Here is a 22,207-nt window from a genome sequence, read left to right as displayed (position 1 = left end):
CATTCATTTGATTTGCATAAAATCTCTCCAATACCACTGGCAAGATACAATGAATTAAAAATTTGATTTTAACCTAGTCTTAACCCCAGACCGAAGATGAACACACACATCTGTCTGCATTTGAAATATGAAAATGAACTCACAGTAGTCGGAGAGAGTGCAGTCCACTGAAGGCCATTTTGGGGATACAACGCAGTGAGTTGTAGCTCAGGATTCTGCAATGTTAAAATAATTACAGATGCATGTATTTAAAATTCATCTGTTTTCATCCTACTGTCAGCACCGGAATGAAATACTGCTCTTGGCTGTTCAGGACTTACAGAGTGGTGAGTTGGCTCATGTTAGCGAAGGACGAGTTGGTCAGAGAGTTGATCTTGTTGTTGCTCAGGTCTCTGAAAGTAAAATGTAAAAAGCCAAAGTTTACTGGATTGATCTGCACAGTGAGACAGAGGAGGCAGGCAGACAGACACTTACACCAGCTGTAGGTATTTGAAGGTAGATAGTTCCTTTGGCACAACACTGAACTGGTTTCCATCCAGATACCTGGACAAAGAGACACAAACAGTTCCATTGAGACCAAGATATGGTATGCTGAGCTCTATGGCGTTTACAGTGAAAGTGCTCATGAGTTATTTGATCACACATATTCTTACTGAGCAGTTTGGAACAAAGAAAAATAATGAATGAGGAAAAACTCAATGAAGAGTCTAGAAAATCCCTCTCCGTCAACCCAACCAATTAAAATTCAATCCACATCTTCGTTCAATTACATTCTTTCACATTTGTATCACATAAAATGTTCCAAAGGTGTAAAATGTAGATTATCGAGTACTGTTAATGCAGTAGTGTTTTAAACAGTAAGGTTTTAGTGAAAATGCATGTGTCTGGGAAGTAGTGAACGTACGACTGGATAAATGAGACTTGGATTGTACTGCACGAGTTGTGCTAGTGTTTGTAAACGCTGTTAAACGCGGCCCCGGTTTACTTCAGTTCGTCAAGAGTTTCACGGTGGAGGCATGCGAGGACAACATTTTCTCCATGGATTCAAGGTAACAGGGTGAGAAATTGATATACTGTACAATTGGAATTATATCAAGGGAGTATTTAATTATAGTAACTGAGGATATCTTTTATTTTATATCAGTTGGTGTTAAAAGTTGATTCAATTCTACATCTGGACATTTTGATCTAAAGCTGGTTAGGTGCAGCGCTTGTGGCGGTTATTGCAGGACATCACACTTTTTACACAGAGCACCTTTTTCCCACACTGTTGTTGCCAATTAATCTCATGTTACACCAAACCGCAGATTGTTTTGTCTTTCAATTACTTTTTGACTCAACATTGTGTCTCATGCCTGGAGGTCAGGCTTAGTACCCCTCCTGTAAGTAATCCTATTCCAGACACACACTGGTTATATATCACTGGGACTGCAAAACTGGGAAAAGACGGCAAACTTATTACACTCAGTGGCTTTTTTGTGAATTTTCAGTTCAGCAGCATTTTCCGAGTGTGACCAAGCACACCAATGTTTAAAGTGACTGAGATACAAACGCTTGTATGTGCGTTCATGCATGTGTGTGTTAAAATACTAATGTATTTACAAGCCACCACAGTTGACACCACGCCTGCAGGGATACAACAACCGTGCTGATTACCAACACAAAGGGCTACCAGAGGGCTGCCACCTTGATAAATGGCTAATTTGGGGTCCTGGTGCCTCTGAGCAGGGCTGCAGGGGCTTTCTCCTGCTATTGTTGGTGACTCTACTCAGAGCGGGAAGGGCAGGGGGGTCTGTTAGTGGGGCCTTTGGGTTCAGAGGTAATGATAGGTAATGACGGTGCAGAGGACACTTGGGATAATGATGGAGTAGAAAACTCTCCAGATGACTAGATGAAAGCCCAGATCAGAGGGGCACACCTGGTCACACCTGCTGGGACAATGACAGGCCTTAAGGCTTTCACAGCGTGTGTGTGTGTGTGTGTGTGTGTGTGTGTGTGTGTGTGTGTGCATGTGTGTGAGTGAGTTAGTCTGAACCACTTGAAGCAGTATTGGAAAGTTCCAGACCTATTCCATTCCCTCCCATTTCCATTGAAAACTGCTCATTAAAATGTCCTCTTGCTCCCCTATGCTCCTGTGGACAGGCTTTTGGCCCTCACACAAATATGCGTGTGCACACGCACACACACACACACACACACACACTCTCTGATCCTTGGCTCTGAGTGTGAGAGTGACATCAGTGCTCGCCCTGAGGGCTGCAGGGAACTCAGAAGAAGAATGTCTGAGAGAATAACTGCAGGGTTTATTGACTCCTTTCCTCTTCTTCAAATGATGAGATCTGTTTTCTTTGCCTCCACTGTTTTCTCCAACTCTTATCTCTTTTCGTACCTCCTAAGCTGTCTTTACCGTTTGAAATGAACTCATTTGGTTTCCTTTCCAGACGTGCCTCCAACAAAGCCAGACAAAGGAATAATAATACTTGGAACTCAAAATGATAAGATACACATGCAATTGGAAAGAATAATGCCAATGAACTTACAGTTCAGTCACGTTTCTTGGGATGCCTTTGGGCAGTGTGTGGAGGTGCTTGTTACTACAGCGCACCACAGTCTCGAGGCAAGTGCATTCACTGGGACACTGGGGTCTGGGCACACAGCTTGACAGTTCCTCTTGGCCTGGGAAAAAATAGAGGAGTCAGAGGGGAGTCAGACACAAGAGAGGAAGAGAAAGGAGGAATGACCAGGAGGGTAGGAAAGACAAGGAGGACAGCCAAAAGAAAATCTGTCACCCCCTAGCAAAAAAAGAAGAAAGAATAGAAAGACAAAGCAGAGCCAAAGCGGCACAATCCTTCAAACTGATGGTGAGGCAGTGAGACAATGAAAAAAGAGGAAGAGTCAAATGTGAAAAGTAAAGAGAGAGAGAGAGCGAGAGAGAGAGAGAGAGAGAGAGAGCCTCGATAATGTAATATTGACCAGCAAGAGCAAAGAATGGAAGCTGCCAGAAGCCCGAAGACAAGTCTAACATTCATTCAGGTGCAAATAGGCTGACTGGTCAATAAGGCAAACAGCTCAATAGCTCCACTCAGCCCGGCATCGACCAGCAGCTTAGGAACTGCGGAGTAGCAATCTATTCAGTGAACAAAAGAGTCGCACAATAGCGGCCATTATTTAAAATGATCTCAGACACTTTAAGCAGCTCTTGTTCATTATGTATTGTAGAGCAGCGTGCAACGTAAAAATCTTCATCAGTCAGACTCAGACAGGTCAGTGACACACAAAGTGAAAGTCATCTACTATATTGAAAATGCTTGACTCCTTACAGAGAGACAGATTACTTCATTTAAAGTGGAGAAGCTGCAAAAAAAAGTTTAGATGCGGCCTAAATAAGGACATACAGAAAGAGACTCAAGTCATGATGGGCAGTTAGTTGTGTGTCTTGGCACCACTTACCCTCCTCACAACGGAAGTCAGGCAGAGCCACATCCTGCAGAGGAATCTCCTTTAGGAAGGCAGGACGCTGGCAGCGCGGGTTACCGGTCACGATCTTCCTACTCCTCAGCCAATCACCAAGCCAGCCCAGCTGGCAGTCACAGTTGAAGGAGTTGGCCAAGAGGTTACTGGGAGAAAGTGAGCATAAGAAAGGTTGTGAGAGTGTTGAAATATTAAAACGAATGATTTGAGGTATGGCTTGTGTGTATGCCAGGGTCTCACAGGGTGGAGAGAGTCTGCAGAGTGTCGAAGGCTCCGGGAGTGATTGTGGTCAGCTGGTTGTCGTACAGAGACAGCAGGCGAACATTGTGCAGCCCAGTGAAGCTGTCGTTGTGGACGCAGCTGAGCTTGTTGTTTCTCAGCATCCTGAGGAGGAAAGAAATGAAACACTTAGGCCTAAAAATAAAATTGAAATATGATCTTGAATTTCAGAAATTCAAGACTGACTGCCTGAGTGTGTGATTGTGTGTGTTTTTGCATCACTCACAGCATACGCAGCCCCTCGAGGCCACGGAACATCCCACTCCGGACCGAGTCGATCTGGTTGGCCGTGAGGTGAAGCTCATTGACGGATGACGCACCTTCAAATGACCCATCTTCAATCTCTGTGATCTTGTTGTTGCTGAGGTTACTGTGAAGAGAAGAGGCATGTCAGAGAAGTACCTCACTATTTAGAGACTGACTGCTGAAAGGGCAAAGTCAACGAATAAAATTAAAGAGCAACTTACATTTTTTTCAGCTGGGAAAGGCTCTTAAAAACTCCAGTTGCCTCCAGAGCAGTGATGTCATTGTTGTTAAGGCGGCTAGAGAGAAAGTTTAAAAAGACAACTTTGTATTGAAAACAAATTCAAGGATTCGTCTCATGACTTATTCTCAGTTCTTCTCACTCGGACTCTTCCTAAATCTCTTCCTGTTAGCAGTGTGCAATAGCTTTTTTTCCTGTTTCCTTACAGTTCACTGGTGGATGTAGGGATGTGCTCAGGGATCTTGGTGAGCTTCAGGTTGGAGCAGTCCACAACGTTTGACTCACAGCGGCACTTGGGAGGACACACTGGATCACTGTTACAGGCATTATTCAGACGGGTGTCCTCTGTGCCTGAACAGAAGAAAATACAAACGCACAATGATATCAATGTCTTCCCTATGCCAACATGTGTGCCTCACTTTTCCAAGATGCTCTTAATCACGCAACCGCTCCCTCCCCGACTATGTGTCAGTAGTTTGTTCTGCTGTGACCTAAAAGGCGACCGTACCCAACTAATCTGTAACCTTAGGCACACTCAAGAACATCCTGGTACTTTCCTACCATTGAGAGGAGAGAGTTGAATAGGTGAGGGCGAGGAGAGGTGATAGAGTGGGAGCAGTGGGGTGAAAAGAACAGTAGCAAGGGAGATTAAGATAGGGATGCCAAAGAGGATTTGGACGGCCAGCTTCAGTGAAGCAGAGCACCCAAGAGAGAGCACAGGAAGCGTGCGTAGACAGGTAGAGTCAAAGGAAAAGAGAGGGAGGAAACAGAAGAAGGAGCAAATGAGGGACATAAATGCATGTAGGGAGGAAAGGGAAGAGAGGAGTGAAGGGAGACAGATGAGAGAGAATGAAAGGTGAGTGGCAGGGAGACGTCTGTCTTGACAGAGGAAGAGCAAGAGTGAGGCAGCATGGGGAGTGCGGGACGTATTCCTGCACTTCCTCTGTCTATGAATAGACGTTACGTGCCAAAAAGCGTGCTGCCAGTTACATCATGGCTGCTCAATAATGGAGCAGCACTGGGAGCCACTTAGGAGACAGTGTGTACGTGTCTGTGAATGTGTGTATTGTGTCTGTGTATATATGTGCGTGAACAGCAATGTGTGGGCATTTGTTCCATTTAGAGGGAACAGCCCAGCATTTTCTGTTAGGATATCGCCTTGTGTCCCGTTCCCTTTTTGCATGCTCGCGTCGGTGCACCTCTCTGCCTGAGGTTTTGAGATGACGTCAGTGGGACGCTGTGGGGCATCCAAACCACAATCACGAGGAGGAAAACCTCAAACAACCAGGACAAAATCCTACAGTTGAGTGTCAAAAATCTGTCTAAATAAACATTTGACATTTGAAACCATAACCTAACCCAAACCCTCATTGTTGACTTTATTAGATGGCAAGAGAGTGAACTGCATTCACAGAAAAAAACGTCCTCAGGCTGTTCGTGCAAAGACTTCATCCGAATGTGTGTCACTCCTCAGATTGGCTCATTGGAGATATATAGACAGAGACATGCAGGTCATTAAGGAACTTTCCCTCGCCAGGCCAGACAACAGGAAAAGGCATTTCCTGCTACAGAGGAAGCAATGAAAGTACAGCACAGCGCTTTGATCTTGAGAATGTAGAGGAGCCGGGGGAGATTCGTGAGCCTGAGTCATCGTCATCGTCACAAGTGCGTGGTGGCGACACTTTTACTGTCAGCATATTTAAACAAAACTGAAGAAAGCACAGAGGAGAGGGTTGAGGTTTTTCCCTCTACGAGGCGCAAAATGACTCATCGCTGGAGTTGTAGAAGTTCTCATAATTCCCTGCAGCTTGGTTCCTCATTATCAATGCATTATGAAATTCCTGTGCTGTCTGCGATTGTGTGAGTTGAGTGCACGGAGGCTTTTATTGTTATCATTCAAGGAGGGGGAATTTCTCATTAATCACATTCGGCTTTGATCTCCTTTCTGCTTACATAGTACACCCATTTGTTCTCAAAGCCAGAGTAGAGCTTTATCGCAGCTCAGCACACAGAGACACATTCATTTACACACACACACACTCACACTCACACACACACACACACACACACACACACACACACACACACACACACACACACACACACACACACACACACTCACACTTTGACACACATCACTGCTCCTCCTAGTTATTTTCTTGGAAGTGCTCTTGTTAAGAGGTCCGGAAACATCCGCTGATAGGAATCTGGGTCCTCTGGTGGGCTTTATTTTCTTTAGCTTTTACTGATAGAAAGGACACACTTTCCTTCCTCTCTGTCCTTCTTTCCCTCCCTCCTTTTCTGCCCCTCTTGGTGAGTGACTGTCTGTGCTCATGCCAAAGCAAAGAGCCACTTCCCTTTGACTCTATCTGCCGAGAATGTTAGGAAAACAGAGCTGAGGAAAGAAATGCGCCCTCACACATATATCTCATTAAGATGCACACGCAGGTCAGTCATAGGCCCAATTAGCTGTTCTCATATGTATAAATACCTTAATAGCCACTACCAGGACACAACGTTCAACTAATTTTACACTTAAATGCCGAGGAGGTTTTCTTTCTGTACAGATCATTTCCCCTGTTCATCCTATCATCGTCCACATTAAGGGATGACTTTGGTCTATTGCAACTTATAGTAACTTTATAGTTTTGGCCATTATATCAAGAACTCAAAAGTGAGTGGACCAGAGATGTTGGTAATAATCCTTCATTGCGCTGGAAAATAGTGTGCATGTTACTATGGAAGGTATGCTGTTCAATGTTGAACGAGGAAGTCGGTTTGTAAACTGTGATAAAAGAAAACAAGAGGCAGTTTCTCTGCCTCCGTCTTTTGCTTTCTCTTCCACATAAGTTTGTCGGGGACCTGTGGGGATCTGAATGTGCGTGTTTCTTTCCCTGTCTGACTTATTTTTAGCAATGTCGCCATGTTCCCAGCTCTCAGCAATTAACTTGGTAAATAAAATGTTATTATTGCCAAAAGAAATGATGGCAAGACTACAAAAATGTGACCCAAGTTGTAATAAACCTAAATGATCCTCTAACCTGCGGGAGAGCGTTATTCAATTGAACAGTATGTAATGGAAAAAATGATGCTGGTACATGGCGGGAGGATCATTAAAGAAAAGAGGAAGACAATGATAGGCGTGAACATTTACAAGCACTCACCTGGGATGAAGTACTGCTCTTTGGCTGTGATGGAAAAAAGAAAGAGGGACGGATGTCAGTGAGACCAGTCTGATCCTGCATAGCTGTGGTGTCGCTATGCTTCAGAACAGTCATATATAAAGCTTATATATGACGACACATGACTCAAGGTATATGACATTTAAGCAGAGAAGCCCAGGACTGTCTCTGTGCATATGGTATTGTGAAGGAACTAGTAACGGTGTTAAAAGGTGGTAAATATTTGGCTGTTGCTAAGGAAGAGTGACATGAAGGAAAGAGGGAAGACAGTGAGAAAGAAAGAAAAGAGGGAAAAAAAAGAAAGAGAAAAAGAGAAAGAGAAAAAAAACATGGACTCCCTTCTTCAGCAGGTCTAGCCAAACAAATGAGGCTATAAAGAAGTGTGAAACCTCAGCAGTGCAGAGTGCCAGACAGCGTAGCACAGTGCATAAACACAATGGTGGGCAGAGGGTGGAGGGAGCGGGGATGGTGAGGCCAGGCTAGTGCAGTGCAGAGGAGTGAGGAGATGAGGGTGTGTGAAGGAAACCTGAGCCTGGCAGGCAGAGAGCGGTGAGCGGGCTCGGGGAGATGGAAGCTGAGATTGGCAGAGGGCAGAGGCATGGTGGGCATGTACAGAAACTCTAGCCCTTATACCAGGTGATCTCAGCCCACTGCGGTTTCAATATGAAACCAGACTCACAATGTGGTAATATGGAGGGGAAATGGAGAAAAAGCGAACGATCCCTCTCTCCTTGGGCCCAAGTTCATCTGGGCAGATATTGATTGAGGAGCACCAGCACAGCAAATGATATGCTGAATAAAACCATTTGCCAGGAATGATCACTCATTAAAAGTGGTGTGAGGTAGAAGGAACAATGCAGAGATAAAAGCCACTCCCAGCGGAGATAAAGAGAGAAGGTGAGAGTAGAACAGTGAGAGACAAGAGGCATAAAAACAACAAAGCCTGTTTGAGCGATCGAGAGCCCGAGAGAGAAATAAGAGGGAGACATTTTTTGAAGACAGTGACACAGAGCCACCGGCCTACCGGAGCAGCGGAACTTCTTGCTCTTGATCTGTCCAATACGTTTGTTTGCGAGTCGGCGAGGGCTGGCACAGCGGGCGCCGCTGGTCTCGATGGGGTTGGAGCGCAGGTAGTCTGCAAGCCACTTCAGATTACAGTCACAAATAAATGGGTTCTGGGCCAGGTGACTGGAGAACGGAGAGGGAGGGTTGGAAAGAAAGAATGAGAGGGGGAAAAAAGAAACTTGAAAGCTGATGGGATAAAGGCCAACAAGAAACATTACAAGTAATGTGTTTATATTCAGACATCAGAGCCACAGTCTTACTATAGACCATAGGAAATAAGAAAATGCCATTATTTACGGATTGACTTGAAGGAATAGCTTGACATTTTGGGTAATACACTTATTTGCTTCTTTATGTCAAGAGTCAGGTGAGAAAGTTGATAATGCTCTCATTGCCCGTTTGGTAAATATGAAGCTACAGCTAACAGCTGGTTAGCTTAGCTTAGCATAGAGACAGGAAACAAGGGGAACAGCTAACCTGGCTCTGTCTGTCGGTAACTTCTTTCATGTTTTCCAAATGAATGCTTCTGGGCAAACTTTATGAAGTTCTTGTTTTACGCAGAGTAAGAGTTTTAAGAGTTATCCATCATCTTCAACAGGTGTCTTGCACATGGATGATTATGTCATGCAATGTGTATCAGACATGGTAAGCGCCACGGTGTGGGGTCTGTATTGATAACAGCTTGTGATTCGCCTTGTTTATCAGATCACAAAAAACATTCATTTAGACCGAATTGGTGCTGTCTGGGTAACGTTGGTGGAAAGAGTGGGTGTTGTGTGTGCTGTTTTTTGATCTAGATGTGGCCGCAGAAGCTGTGTGTGTCCGCGTGTTTGTGAAGATGACAGATGTACTCTCCTCCTCTCCGTTCCTGTGTTATTATGCAGACCGGCGAGTAAACAACTCCTGCGTTGGCTCATGTTGTATGGTGACGGCTCAGTATGTGTCAGAGCATGTACAGCAGCATGTTTATGAGTGTGTGTGTGTGTGTGTGTGTGTTTGACTTACAGGGTCTGTATAGCTCGTAGTGAAGTGAAGGTGCCCTTGGCGAGGGTTTGGATCTTGTTGTCGTAGAGCGATAGCAGTGAGAGATTCTGCAGGTCCTGGAAGGCGTTTGCGCGAACACAGTGTATCTTATTGGCATTCAGCAACCTGAGAGAAGAGGGAAGAAAAGGAAACAAAGAAGGAGGGAGGAAGAAGGAGAGAAGCAGCTTGTCAGAGTTTCTTTATGTATTCATTCATTATGTATTCCATCTAGAAAACTATGCACAGGTACAAAGTTTATTTGAAGGTCATGACTCCTTACTGAGTGGGAGTAAAAGATGCCTGGTATTCAATATATGTATGCAGAGTATCAGTGTGTGTGTGTGTGTTCTGCTTACAGCAGTTGCAGGGCGTAGAGGCCGTCAAACACCCCCTTGGGTAGGTCAGTGATCTTATTTCCATACAGCACACTGGGAAATCATAACACACACTTGTTTAAGACATGGGAAATGACAACAGGGTGGATATTTATGCACATACATGCACAAACTCGGCTTGGGGCCACTTACAGGGAGTTGAGGGAACGCAGACCCTGGAAGGCATCGGGAGCTATCTCTGAGATCTGGTTGTTGCTCAGGTCTCTGTGTTGAAAAAGAAAGCCGGTGAATTAGTCAAGGAAATTGAGCTTTTGGGGAAAAGTCCTTTTTCTGTGGGAGGTTTGACTCCATTGTCACCTGGGTGTCCCCCTCATAGGAAGGTGGGGTGGGTGTAAGGGCCTTGCTTGTCGCTGGCAAGCAAGGAGGGAGCCAATGTAGTGTGAGCTGGATAAAGAGGAGTTCCAGCTCTCTCCCATTTTTTATGGTGCGTCCCTTCAAGGGGATTTGAAGAAATGGAGCGGGCTCGAGTCTCGTAGCCAATCAAAACATTTACTTGTATTATTTGTGGCCTAACAAACGGCCCTGTGTTGTATCACTGTGAGTGTGTGTGGGTAAAAATGGGGTGCAGGGCCGAAATCCAAAGCGAAATACAGTAGACTGCCTCTGAACATAGCCGTTGTTAATAGGATCCACAGGCCTCTCCCCACAGGATAACCACTAAGCCTGTGTGTCTATGTGTTTATATGTCTGTGTGTGTGTGTGTGTGTGAGTAAATGCAACAGTAAATGAGGAACAGTGGGACAGAAAGAGAGAAAGACAGATGGAGAGAGAGAGAGTTAATGGAGTATGTGGACTGAACTCCAGTCGACTGGATACCTTTGAAGGAAAATCATCATGTGGTGAAGAAGAGGGATATTTTCTCATTTGGGGGTAACAGTTAAATAAGTACCCATTTGTCTTCTTGCAAAGGACTGAGGTTTCCTGGAAACGAAAACATGGCAAAGGAGCCAACATCTGCACTGGTGTGTGTCTGTAAACTCAGACACTGGTCTGTTTGTGTAAGTGTCGGTGTGTGAGGGCTGTTACTGCATCCCTGTCTTAAGGAGCGGTTCATGTGTAGGTCATCCAAACTGGGACAAGGTGAAAGAGAATGTGTGTGGTTGGCATTTACTGGGAGAGGAGGACATGCAGGGTCAGGAGAGGCATCGCACACATACCTCCACAAATAAACAAATACACACACACAAACACCTGTATAGAACTTTAGGTTACCTAATGGTGTCGTACAATCAAATATTATATAACTATTTTCCATAAATATTAGCCAGAACACTTAATATAAAACATACATGTGAACATCTGCAGAGCCTGACCCAGGAGGGTGAACATATTCCTGATGATGTATCGATGATGTCTACACACAGTGTGTACTGCGGGTGTTGGACAGGACGGACCAGTGAGGGCTCACAGCCAGCTGAATCAACAGAGGCGCTGAGGGTCAACACAGACATGTGGCCGTGCATTGTTGTTGCTAAATGCAGACTCAGCAGCAGCAACAGTAGCAGGTCATGTCTGTTTGGAAGACCAAATGCAACACATTCTCACTGCTATTTAATCCGGTTTGTACATGTTCTATGAAAACCACAAAAGTTTGTACCATATTTACTGAAAAGGGGTAATCCTTTTTCATAATAATATTGCAAACCACTTAAAAGACAACAGTTTGTGACTCCGTTTTTGGAGGGTTGAACTTAGATGGTTTCACATAACTAAAAGTGGAACCAATGACATTTCTTTTAACAGGAGTACCGTTTCTTTTTGTTGAATTAGCAAAACATCTATTAAATCTGGTTTGTAAATATTATGTATTAAAACCATAACTTGTTGTATCATATTCAGTAATAAGTGATGATTTTATTATTTGTGACAAACGCACTTACATTCTGATTTCCATAACACATATTTTGTACAGTTTTGGCTCAGTTTGTGTGGGGTTTAGATTAGATGAAGATTTGTATTCACCTTTCTTTATGTGAAACCTTAACCTGGTTGAATTGCACACACAGTGACAAAAAACAAACACGCATTCTTGCCTATATATATATATATATATATATATACTGTATATATAATTATTTGTAGCAAAGAATGTTCTAATTTACTGTAACACATATTCAGTTTTTACATGATTCACAATATTTGTCAACATAATATAAGGAAAAAAAGTATAAATATTAATCTTGCTTGAGATTTGGAGCTACAATAAGATAGTCATAGCTTGAGTCTGTCAGCTGCTCTGCATTCACCTCATTTGAACTTCAAACTGTCCCTGCAGTTCGATGATAAAACAATGATGAATCCTCTAAGAATGGCAGAGAAACTCCCTGACCTTCCGTTTCCTCCGTCTCCCTGCTGCTATGTCGGTCAGGCCTGGTGGTGGTGGTGTTGGAGTTATGGGTTTGGCCGACTGGTGTGTGCTGGCTGGGTGACCGGACAGCTGGCTCAACGAGTGAAAAACCACTCGATTACCAGCCAGTCACTGTTCACTCCCAGAGAGGGCAAAGCCTCAGCCCTTATTCCAGGACACTCTACGGCTCATCATCATCATCCCAGCCGCAGTTTACAGTTTGCCCATGAAGGCACAAAACACACACACACACACACACACACAGACTGGACACAACACTAGCCAGGGTGCAGCAATGAAACATGAGAGCTGTTATTATGCTCATGTAGCATCTGAGTGCTTGCTTTCCATGCCACCCCAAGTCTGACAACATGTATGTATGTTTAGGCGCAGACAAAATAAATACATTCTCCTTAGGAGTGGAATAAAAAGACTGCCAATTGTCGCTTCTTTTTCCAGCCCTCAACTTCTTGTTCTCGTCTGTATTATTTAGCTCTGAGGTGAGTGTACTGCTGTACTTACATCCTACGCAGTTTCTTGTAGGGAGAGAAGGCTCCAGGAGGAACAGACTTAATCCCATTCTGCTCCAGACGTCTGGAGAAAGGAGGAGAAAAGAGGAGAAGAGAAAAGAGGAGAGGAGATATCATCAGTTAACCAAACAATACTTCTCCACGGTATAACAGTTGTGCAATCCTCCTATTACCTCTGACCCCTGGTGATTGGCCTGATTATATTAGCGGAGATCTATTCTCCAGCTGTAATAGGTCCAGGCATGTTGGAGTCATAACATCCTTAGAACCAATAAACAGTCTGAATACTAAAGTGCTGTGGAAAAGGACTGGAGGGGAAAAGGCTCATTCTCTGTTTGTGTGAGGGTGTTAAGGCCTTCAACTAAAAGTAATATTTCTTCTTAGTATAACATTCACAGTTTCCAGCACTTATGTTCTCATATGAGATTGTGAAATCAATAATGATCTCACTTGTTCTTGTGAAATCTGTCTTTATCCTCTGGGTGTCTGCAAAGTGTCCACTGAAGCCTTTGCAGTGCGGTGAAATATGACTTCTTTTAGTCTACTTTTTTCAGTGAGCCTAAGAGCTGCTGATGAAAAATGTTTGACAAAATCTCACCGTACAAACATTTCAAAGAGTGAAATTAACACACAGACAAACATACATTTGGTCATTTAGAACAGAACAGTCACAAACTAATCAGTCTCAGATGGTGACAGGGAACCAGACATCACTAAACCCCATTAGTGTGGGCATGCATGTCTGTGTGTTTCAGGCCGGCTGCTACTTAGGACCCAGCTCCCTGGTGTATCTGGCAGAGGGCTGTTTATCTGCAGGTCACTTCACAGCTTTTAAAACCGTCCTTAACAAGGCTTAGCAGGACCCAGAGGGAGCCAGCTGTGGGCCTGTCTGGTTGTCCTACCATGGGCTGCCTCCCAGCAGAGGAACTGGCTGCAGAACACGAGGCATGGGCCTGCGTGAGGTGTGGTTGTCCAGGGTCTACGGGAGAATCTGAAGATCTTTAAAATGCTCTTTGTCACCACAGGACAAAGAGAAACATCAAATTAAAATCTGCAAAACTCTTTGGCAACAGAGCGCAGTTGATAGATAGTAACCATCACTCTCTTAAGAATGTGATTTCTTGGCTCAGGACCATTTCCACATGATTTAATTATTCTATTAGAGATTTATTACATGCCTCTTAGGCCTCCTGCATTGCTATGTTTATGTCTATTCGTGGGGGGGGGGGGGGGAAATGTTTTGTTAGACATTCGCCACAGCCACTTAACAGTTTTGAGTTTCCACATTTTTCAATCAGGAATCTTTCCCCTTCAAAGGAGTAGTCTACATTTATGGAGCGATATAGGAGCGTAATTGACATTCTTAGGATAGCAGTGATTCTAGACCACATTACTGCGGTGTACATGCTCTCTCTGTCTGTTTTTGTCTGCCTGTCCCAATCTGTCCGTGGATTTACAGCCGAGTGACAGCGCTGTGGTTCTTCTGCCCTCACCATGCGGCAGAGTGCTGGGCCAAGTGGCTTTAGCGCCTTCTCTCATCAACCAGTCTGTCTGACTAGTCCAAACCAGTCTGGCACTCTGCGTGCTGTTTGCATGTGTTTCAGCGTCTACATGCTGCGGTGCTCCGATGTGTGCCATCATATAACAAAACCCTCTGAGCCAGACAAGGGCACACAGTGCTGTTTGACCACATTTTAGCCTTTGCTTTGTCGCTAATCACAGATCGATATGTGCAAGCCACTTAATCCCCTCAATCAACAGAGGAGCTGCTTTGTCCAATTGGCACAGAAGAAAGAAACAATCTCTCAAGAGTCGCCTTCAGACGGACAATCAATGGTTGCCATCCAATCTGTCAGGTAGATCATTTGTATATGTGTCTGTCTGTGAGCTGGTGTTTGTGTCAGCCCAATCAATGGTCCTCATCCTTTTCATTAGGGTCTGAGCATGTTTTTCATTAAGGGGAAACACATTACGCCTTTGGGTATTCACCCAGTGCGTGCGTTAGTCAGAAATGGATGGCAGGATCGCAGCAGCAGATGAAAGACGGGGGGGGGGGGGGATTTTATGGCAGAGTTCAGTCATTGCAGACAGAGACTATGGTGCACTGCATAGTAATCTGTTGTGGTAGTGTTTAGGCTAACTGGGCCTGGTCTCACAAGAGAGGAGTAGAGAAAGCAGCTCACATCCCCACAGCCATAAACACAACACTGGCATTCATTAGGGGAGAGCAGGGCAGGGAGGTTGCAGTTCTCCGATTTGTACATAATGAGAGCAGCATGTGTGTGTGTGTGTGTGTGTGTGTGTGTGTATGTAACTTTCAGAGTGCCTCATTAACAAGGCATTAGGCTGGCCTTGATACCCAGCAGCCCGCCTTGCTGTAATTGAAACTGATTTTATAATGAACTTCAAGCACAGATCAAACCTGCTGCACCAAATTACTGAGCGGAGTCCCCCCCATCCCTTTCTACTCCTTCACCGCTGCTCTGCCTCCTCAAAGCCGGGAAAGCCGCGAAAAAAAAATCAAGAGAGGAGGAGAAACAGCATTGTGGGAATATAACTTGTAAGGTATGGCTCTGATGGGCAGGGCAGGAGGAATGTGCATGATATCAGCCAGCGTTTCACCCAGGTCTTGTAAACGATAAATTAGATCGTAGTAGAGTTTATTAGCGGGACGCGGTTAAGCACCAATTAGATGTGAAGGGCAGGGAGACTTTTAAAATGTCTTTACTCATCTGCTGTGCAGAGAGAATCTACTGTCTATAAAACCTGTGCATGGTATAGCTATCTTTCAGCCTCCCTCTTCTCCCATTAGTGCTGCTCGCTGGTTATTGGGCTCATAGATCACATCACTCTACGAGATATTCCACTTGTGGAACATTACAACTGGAGGGCATGCCGAAGAGGTCTACAAACCATAAAACTGAGAAGCAAGAGTGAGGCTGAATAATTGGCATCACAAAAGTCAATACGCAGCAGTGTGTGAAGACTTTTAAATTATTTCAAATATCAAAATATTTCTTGCGGGGGGTCATTGAATTAGACAGGAACACACAGAATTGTGGACCGCACGTCCAAATTAGGAAATTGAGCACACCACTGCACTAGAAATGGGTCAGGGTTGTTGGGGAACATGGGATCTGTGACTTCCATATAACTGGGTATTTATAAACAGACCCCATGGGGAGGAGGAGACCTAGAAACTTGCTGTGTCCTCCTAACTACACACATGCTCCATGGAAGAACATACAACGCAACCGCTGGCTTTCTCCCTTCATCCTCCTTTTTTCTCACCGTGCATTAATCACAGCGTTGCTGTACCATTTCATGCAGACTTCTGCCGGGGGCATTAAATCTCTGATAAAGAGAGTAAAAGCACTACCTTGAAAAGTCTAGCCGTGCATTCCCAGGAATTACGGTAGGCTGATAGTATGTGGGCCGTAAACAGTTAATGCCCAGACAGATGTTGGAAGACTGATAAACTGAGGAAGGGATGTCAGCGAAGCGCTCGCATGTGGTTCACAGCCATCTGAGCTGATAAGAGCAAGCAGCCTCAGTCTAAAGTCTGTTCTAAGTCTGCATGTGTCTCTGTTAGTGTACAGCGGATGGATGGATGTCTTGTTGTCAGGTGATGCATGGGGAGAAAAGCAAGCTAGAACAGCATATGTACATAAAACATGCATGTTCAAATCCTCCCAGCCTTGTTAAACCCCTGCATGAGCATACAGATGCATATGAAAACACATACGCATTTTTCATGCGCACTCTCAAACAAATGCCCGGCAGTGCCATGCTTCAAAGAACAATAAGCTGTGGATGTCCGTCCGTCTGTCTCTTTCCTGTAGGTCTGCTACAGGCTGCACTGTGCTGAAGAATCTAAGCCTCCTAAACATGAAAGATCCAAACAGCTATCTAGTTCTGAGGGTCATCTACTGAACCAAATCTGACCAAAATCTGATTTATACTGAGCTGTTCATGGTTGATAGCATCATATCAATGCTGATTGTGGAAAAAAAAGTATCACTTTTGCATTTAAATGTGTGTATATTACATTTTTTAAATCATTTTTATTTTTCTCGGCTTAGAAAACGTCTTTTAAGTTGGATTTCATTGATGTTTTTCATGGGGTGACACCGGTATTGTGCTTACATCTCAGCCATGGTGTCGGGCAGGTTGGCTGGGATGGCAGTGAGACCTTTCCCTCTACAGTCCACAATGTTGTTGCTGCAGGTGCACATGGCAGGGCAAGAGCCCACGCCGATGCTGCACGGCTGAAGGCTGGAAGATTCCTGGTGACCTGAAGAGACGAAGTAAGAGAAAGAGAAAAAAGTACATGAGAGGTGAAAATGGAGGAAAATATGATGGGTAGAGAGGAATATGCAGCTCCTACAGGTGTGTGAGCACAGGTGGATTTCTTTGCTTTTAATGAGAGCAGCACGACTCTCAGCAGGATTACAGGGTTGTTTGCAGGAGGGTTTGTGCGCTGACATGGAGCAGCCCCTGCACTCATGTGGAGCTCAAGCTCTTCCGTCGCTGCTCATGTCATCAACCCTTTGTGTTTTATAAACTGAATTGCAAATGAACGCACATTCCCAGGGATGTTTTGACATTGAGAAAAATATATGAAACATCCTACTCTTGACGTACATCCTTGAGAATGAATGGGCAAAAAACTAGGTTATCTATCAAAGGAGTGCCACCGTATATTGAGAGGAGAAGAAAGACATGAATAATAGAGTTGGAGCGGCGATTGAAGGCCTCCCAATAACATCCATTGATCTCTACGCAAATTTTCCTCCTGAGTCTGCTTTCTCCGGGTGGAATTGATGCCATTCTGCAAATTCAGCCTTACAACCCCCCCCCCCCCACACCTCTTCACTTCCATTTGTTCTAAAACAATTCAACTTTTCAATTTGCATACACAGCACACAACCCATCACACTGTCTCTAGATACCTGTTCAAATAGCTGCGGCACTGTCAACGATATGGTGAAGAGCGGGTGCGTGCACTGCCAGTTCAGCGTGTTTGGTATGTGTGGTGTATGTGTGTGTGTGTGTGTGTATGTAAGCCTAACCCAGATAAAATGAATAAAACAGACTTTTAAATGGCCTCATTTACACAGCATTACTAATTCGAGTTTCAAACCATGAATATTTGATGACCTTCCTATCTATCGCTCAGCTTGTGTGGAAAATGTTGGCAAGAGAGAGTGAAGTGGGGATAGATATTCAGGGAGAGGAAGACAGAGTAAGTGATGGGGAAAGTCAGTGACAGAGTAAGTAAAGTGCTAAAAACTCCCTAAAACAGAGAAAAATATCACTGTCAGACATGACCATTGAATGGTTCTAGCTCTTGGACTATTAACTTATAACCAATGTATAAGGTCACACTTAATTTATCCGGCAAATCATAATCAATTACCTTTAGGGACGAGATGCTTTGACAAATCTGGGAATCAGGTAAACACAACAAATAGCATCAAGAGCGTGAATCAGTGAATCAACACTCACACAGTCGCTCAACCCACGTGATCGGAGTGTCCTGTGATCTTGGATGGCAGAGCTTTGACAGATCTGGGATCAGGTGTAGGGCAGAGAAGAACTCCCTTCTGATCTAACATGGCATATTTGACAGGCCTGGGATCAGGGAGAGTGCAGTGCACAGCTGGAGTGGCCTTAACAATGACAGCTCTCTGACAGGTATACTTGAGGTGAGTCTGTTTGATGTACGCTCGTCCCCAGATCATTCTTGTGCTGTTTTCCCCATTATCTCTTTCCCATCCGCCGTCTCTTCCACTGTGTTCCCGTTCCATTTCCCTGGTTTTATTTGCTTCCACCTTTGTATTACTCCCCCTTCTTCCTCCACTTTTCTGCTCTCCCTCACTGCGCTTCAGCCTCTTCACTCCCATATCTCTGCCAACGACTGTCACCACAACCCATTACCTGCTATCCATTTGGTCCCAAGTCTTTACATCTAACCTCACTCCACCTCATTTCTCTCATCATTTCATAATGTTATCCCTGGATTCTTTCCATTTGTCATTTTTTCTCAAATTCCCTTTCAGCACAACAGTTGGGTTCACCAGTTCTCTCATCTTTTTCCCTCTTTATACACTATTTTCTTCCCGGTTTCACACTACAGGAGTTATATTTTCTTCCACCCCTCAAGCAATTCATTACTCATTGCTCAGTTCAAACACAATATTTTTAAGCCATTTATTATTCCCTGGGAGCGGTAATTCAGCACAATAGTCATTAACTTCATGTCATATAACCTCAAATTGACACAAGCAGCTATATAAATTTTAGTTACGTCTAATGTAAATGATCAAGAGGGTTTATATGTAACCATTTTGCTCGATGAAATCACAGCGAAGGCCATTCAGACAAACTTAAGTCCTAATCTAAACTAGAGAGAGATAGATTGGCAGTGATATTTGGCACATCATGTTTTATTGGTTTTCTCAAAGAGATACCTATTTTCACACACATTTTGAGTCTTATTGCAGTAAAAAGTTTTTTGCTATTCGTCTTTTTTTGCCATTTTTTGGTGAAAAAAGCTCAGAAACGGCTTCTGGTTAAAGTCAGTGAAGAGAAAAATGGAGTGAAAACACAAATGAGCGGCTGGTCATGCACCAGAGCCCAACTGCAAAATAAAAGTAAAAGTGTTTTCTCAGCAAATGTTATTTTTAAAATCCAACTTTCCCACGGATTTAGAATGGCTATACTTTAATCATTAAGTCGATACACTGTAAAAAGGCATTGCTTAAAAACTAAAATAATGAGATTTAAGTTTCGGATTGTTGATTTTTAGATTGATGAGAAACGACTGCCTGGAACAAAATGATGTTATTTCTCAAAGTGAAGCAGTAAATGTGTTACTCTGCTCATTAACAACAAAAAATTTGAAATATCGTGGCGCTTTCAAACCAAATACTGGGAGTGAAAGTCAGTGAGTCATGATGCCGAGAGCCCTGCAGAATTTCATCATATTTTGCAAGAACTAACCCATTTTCCTTCTCCTGCCTCTCACAACAAGAACATGCCTTTCTTTTCCCTCTTCCTCTCTTCCAACAGAGCGCCACCCCGCCCCAAATCCCCCGCAGGTGGCCTGGCCTGGTCACAGCACAAACTACATACACAAGTATACAGTATGTGTGTGCCAGCAAGCCAGTCCTTAACGAGTCCTTCACTGGGAGTTCAACTTCTGGTCAGTCATCCATTGAAGAAGAAACTGGGTGTGTTCGCATGTGCGCACGTGCTTGCGTGAATGAATGACAGAGAAGCAGAAACAGATTTTGTTTTCATCCCGTTTGTCTTGTCCATAATATATGAACGACCAGTTGCTAATGAGACTCACAGAGAACCAATCAATCTACCACAGCTTTCCTCAATAAAAAATAAACACCCCATTCAAATTCTCACATGATGGAGGCTAATATCAGCACGCTACATGACCTGCAGCTCCCTATCACGCAAAACCTCAACTTTCTGAATCTTCTTCCTACCAGACCACAAAGTTTTCCCTGACACCCATTGCTCCCCTTTCCTCTCTGGAATCGTTACACTCCCACGCTTTGAATCTCTTTCCCTGGGCGATGAATAGTTAATGATCTGTGCTGTCACGCCGTATGGCTGCGTAAAAATCACAAACCCACAAATACACACAAACGTAGACACAAACCGTCCTCGCAGCTGGTGTTGAGAGTGAGATGGCCTTGTGGGGAGTGGAGGTTCTCATGCTGTTTTTCTATTGTACTGATATGATAACCCCATCGCACATGCTCTCTCTCACACACACACACACACACACACACACACACAGCAAGAGAGAAAGTTAAAAGCCAAATAATCCTGTGCGAGGAGGAGAGAGGCCATGAATAATGACGACTGAGGAGAGGGCTACTACTGTTAGTGGGGGCAGCCTTTGCTCGAGCTGTGTGTTTTATATATATGTCATGGCATTTTCCTGCCAGCTCCTGAAAGCTGGAGACACATGAAAGGGCCAGAGGAGAACTGTGAGGTTGCTCGAGGGCAGAGGAGCTGTCAGGTGTTTGCCAGGAGAATACACTGACACAAAAACACGGTGGAAGTGGAGGGGGGAGAATATGGGAGTTTTTGGAATGAATGATTTGATCAAAGTACCAAGAAAAGGTTGCCCTTTCATCCCTTTTTGTACTCCAAAACTAACTTCCCCTATCCACTGAACATGTAAATGACTTATTAAACAATAGACAATATGATATGCAATATTGTTGTGGTATTAATTCTGACGTTTAGTGTAAGTAACTACACAAGTCTTACCTGAGCAGCTGAATTCGTGTTTCTGGACCTCTGCCACATTGAGTCCTCTGAGCTCAGTAGGGGCAGTACACTGGGTGAATAGACCAATTGTAGGCCTCTGTCTGAGCCACTGGGCCAACCAGGCCAAGTGACAGTCACAGTTCAGATTGTTGGAGTGGAGACGGCTGTAAAAAGAGAGAAACAATTGCATGCATTAAAAGATTTTCTCTGCCTTTTTTTTGGCCATCTAAAATACCACCAGCTGAGGATACATATAGCATAAAAAGTGTCTATTCTTTCTGAGAACTCATCACATTCCATCCCTGTGGCGAAACACACTAAATGATACGCTACATGGATGATTGTAAATGGCACATTTGGAGAAAAGTGGAACACTAAAGGGGTGTTTTCTAAACCCAATGCTCCAAACACGGCATTCCTGGAATCTTGTGCCTGTCCAGAATAACTCTTGCTGTGGTGCGGTGGACCTCTGGAGCACGTATGCTTACTTGCAAACTTGTGTGCACAGACACATAGTGCACACACTCACATAAACAGAAAAGCTATTTAATATAACCCCACTGGGAGCGAGGAAGCACAAAAAGCCACCACAAGAGCAGCGGAGTCACGGCTCCGAGAGTTTTCAGCAGGCATAATTGTTTTAATTTGTACATAATTTCAGATTTAGTCATCACATACAATGCACAATAGGCTTCTGGGGCTATTTTCGAGGCCAGTTGTTGTTGTGTGTGTGTTTAGAAGGAGGGGATAATGGACTCTGGCATTGCTACAGACCCTTCTGTGGTGTTCTGTGGTTATGGCTGCCCCCCAACAGTGCCTGGAATGACAGAACTTATCTACTCCCATTGAGATGACATGGGATTTCAGCACGTTCTCTGTGGCTACATTGCAAGTGAGATATAGTTTTATTTTACATCCAGGGAGGTAGAGAGCATTGTGGTGCGATAGGTGTGACTCACAAGGTTCGTAGCTTGGGCATGTGGTTGAAGCTGGAGACGGGTATGCTGCTGATGTTGTTGTTGTTCAGCGTTCTGTGAAAACAAAAGAGTGAACAAAGTCACATCCGAGAAATTTTATATTTATACTTCAAAAAGTGTTATTGCGGCGGTCCGCTTCCATTATTACATCTT

General features: G+C 44.1%; 1 protein-coding gene across 1 annotated transcript in view; it reads right to left on the bottom strand.

Moving 5' to 3' along the window:
* slit1a (slit homolog 1a) overlaps nucleotides 1–22,207 on the bottom strand; it is a gene marked incomplete at its 5' end in the record, with an annotated part of 81,661 nt that overhangs the window by 12,060 nt on the left and 47,394 nt on the right. Inside the window, 18 exons of the mRNA XM_079168498.1 lie at nucleotides 144–215; nucleotides 321–392; nucleotides 475–543; nucleotides 2,541–2,676; nucleotides 3,451–3,617; nucleotides 3,712–3,855; nucleotides 3,977–4,120; nucleotides 4,218–4,292; nucleotides 4,441–4,585; nucleotides 7,399–7,422; nucleotides 8,441–8,604; nucleotides 9,487–9,630; nucleotides 9,861–9,932; nucleotides 10,032–10,103; nucleotides 12,769–12,840; nucleotides 16,923–17,070; nucleotides 21,078–21,241; nucleotides 22,037–22,108. Of these exons, the coding sequence (XP_079024624.1) occupies nucleotides 144–215; nucleotides 321–392; nucleotides 475–543; nucleotides 2,541–2,676; nucleotides 3,451–3,617; nucleotides 3,712–3,855; nucleotides 3,977–4,120; nucleotides 4,218–4,292; nucleotides 4,441–4,585; nucleotides 7,399–7,422; nucleotides 8,441–8,604; nucleotides 9,487–9,630; nucleotides 9,861–9,932; nucleotides 10,032–10,103; nucleotides 12,769–12,840; nucleotides 16,923–17,070; nucleotides 21,078–21,241; nucleotides 22,037–22,108 (1,956 nt within the window). The remainder of the gene's footprint in view (nucleotides 1–143; nucleotides 216–320; nucleotides 393–474; nucleotides 544–2,540; nucleotides 2,677–3,450; nucleotides 3,618–3,711; nucleotides 3,856–3,976; nucleotides 4,121–4,217; nucleotides 4,293–4,440; nucleotides 4,586–7,398; nucleotides 7,423–8,440; nucleotides 8,605–9,486; nucleotides 9,631–9,860; nucleotides 9,933–10,031; nucleotides 10,104–12,768; nucleotides 12,841–16,922; nucleotides 17,071–21,077; nucleotides 21,242–22,036; nucleotides 22,109–22,207) is intronic.

The sequence above is a fragment of the Pholis gunnellus genome, assembly GCF_910591455.1.
Source record: "Pholis gunnellus genome assembly, chromosome: 11".
NCBI lineage: Eukaryota > Metazoa > Chordata > Actinopteri > Perciformes > Pholidae > Pholis > Pholis gunnellus.
The sequence above is the reverse complement of the archived record's forward strand: the minus strand, read 5'-3'. Positions and strand labels throughout refer to the sequence as shown.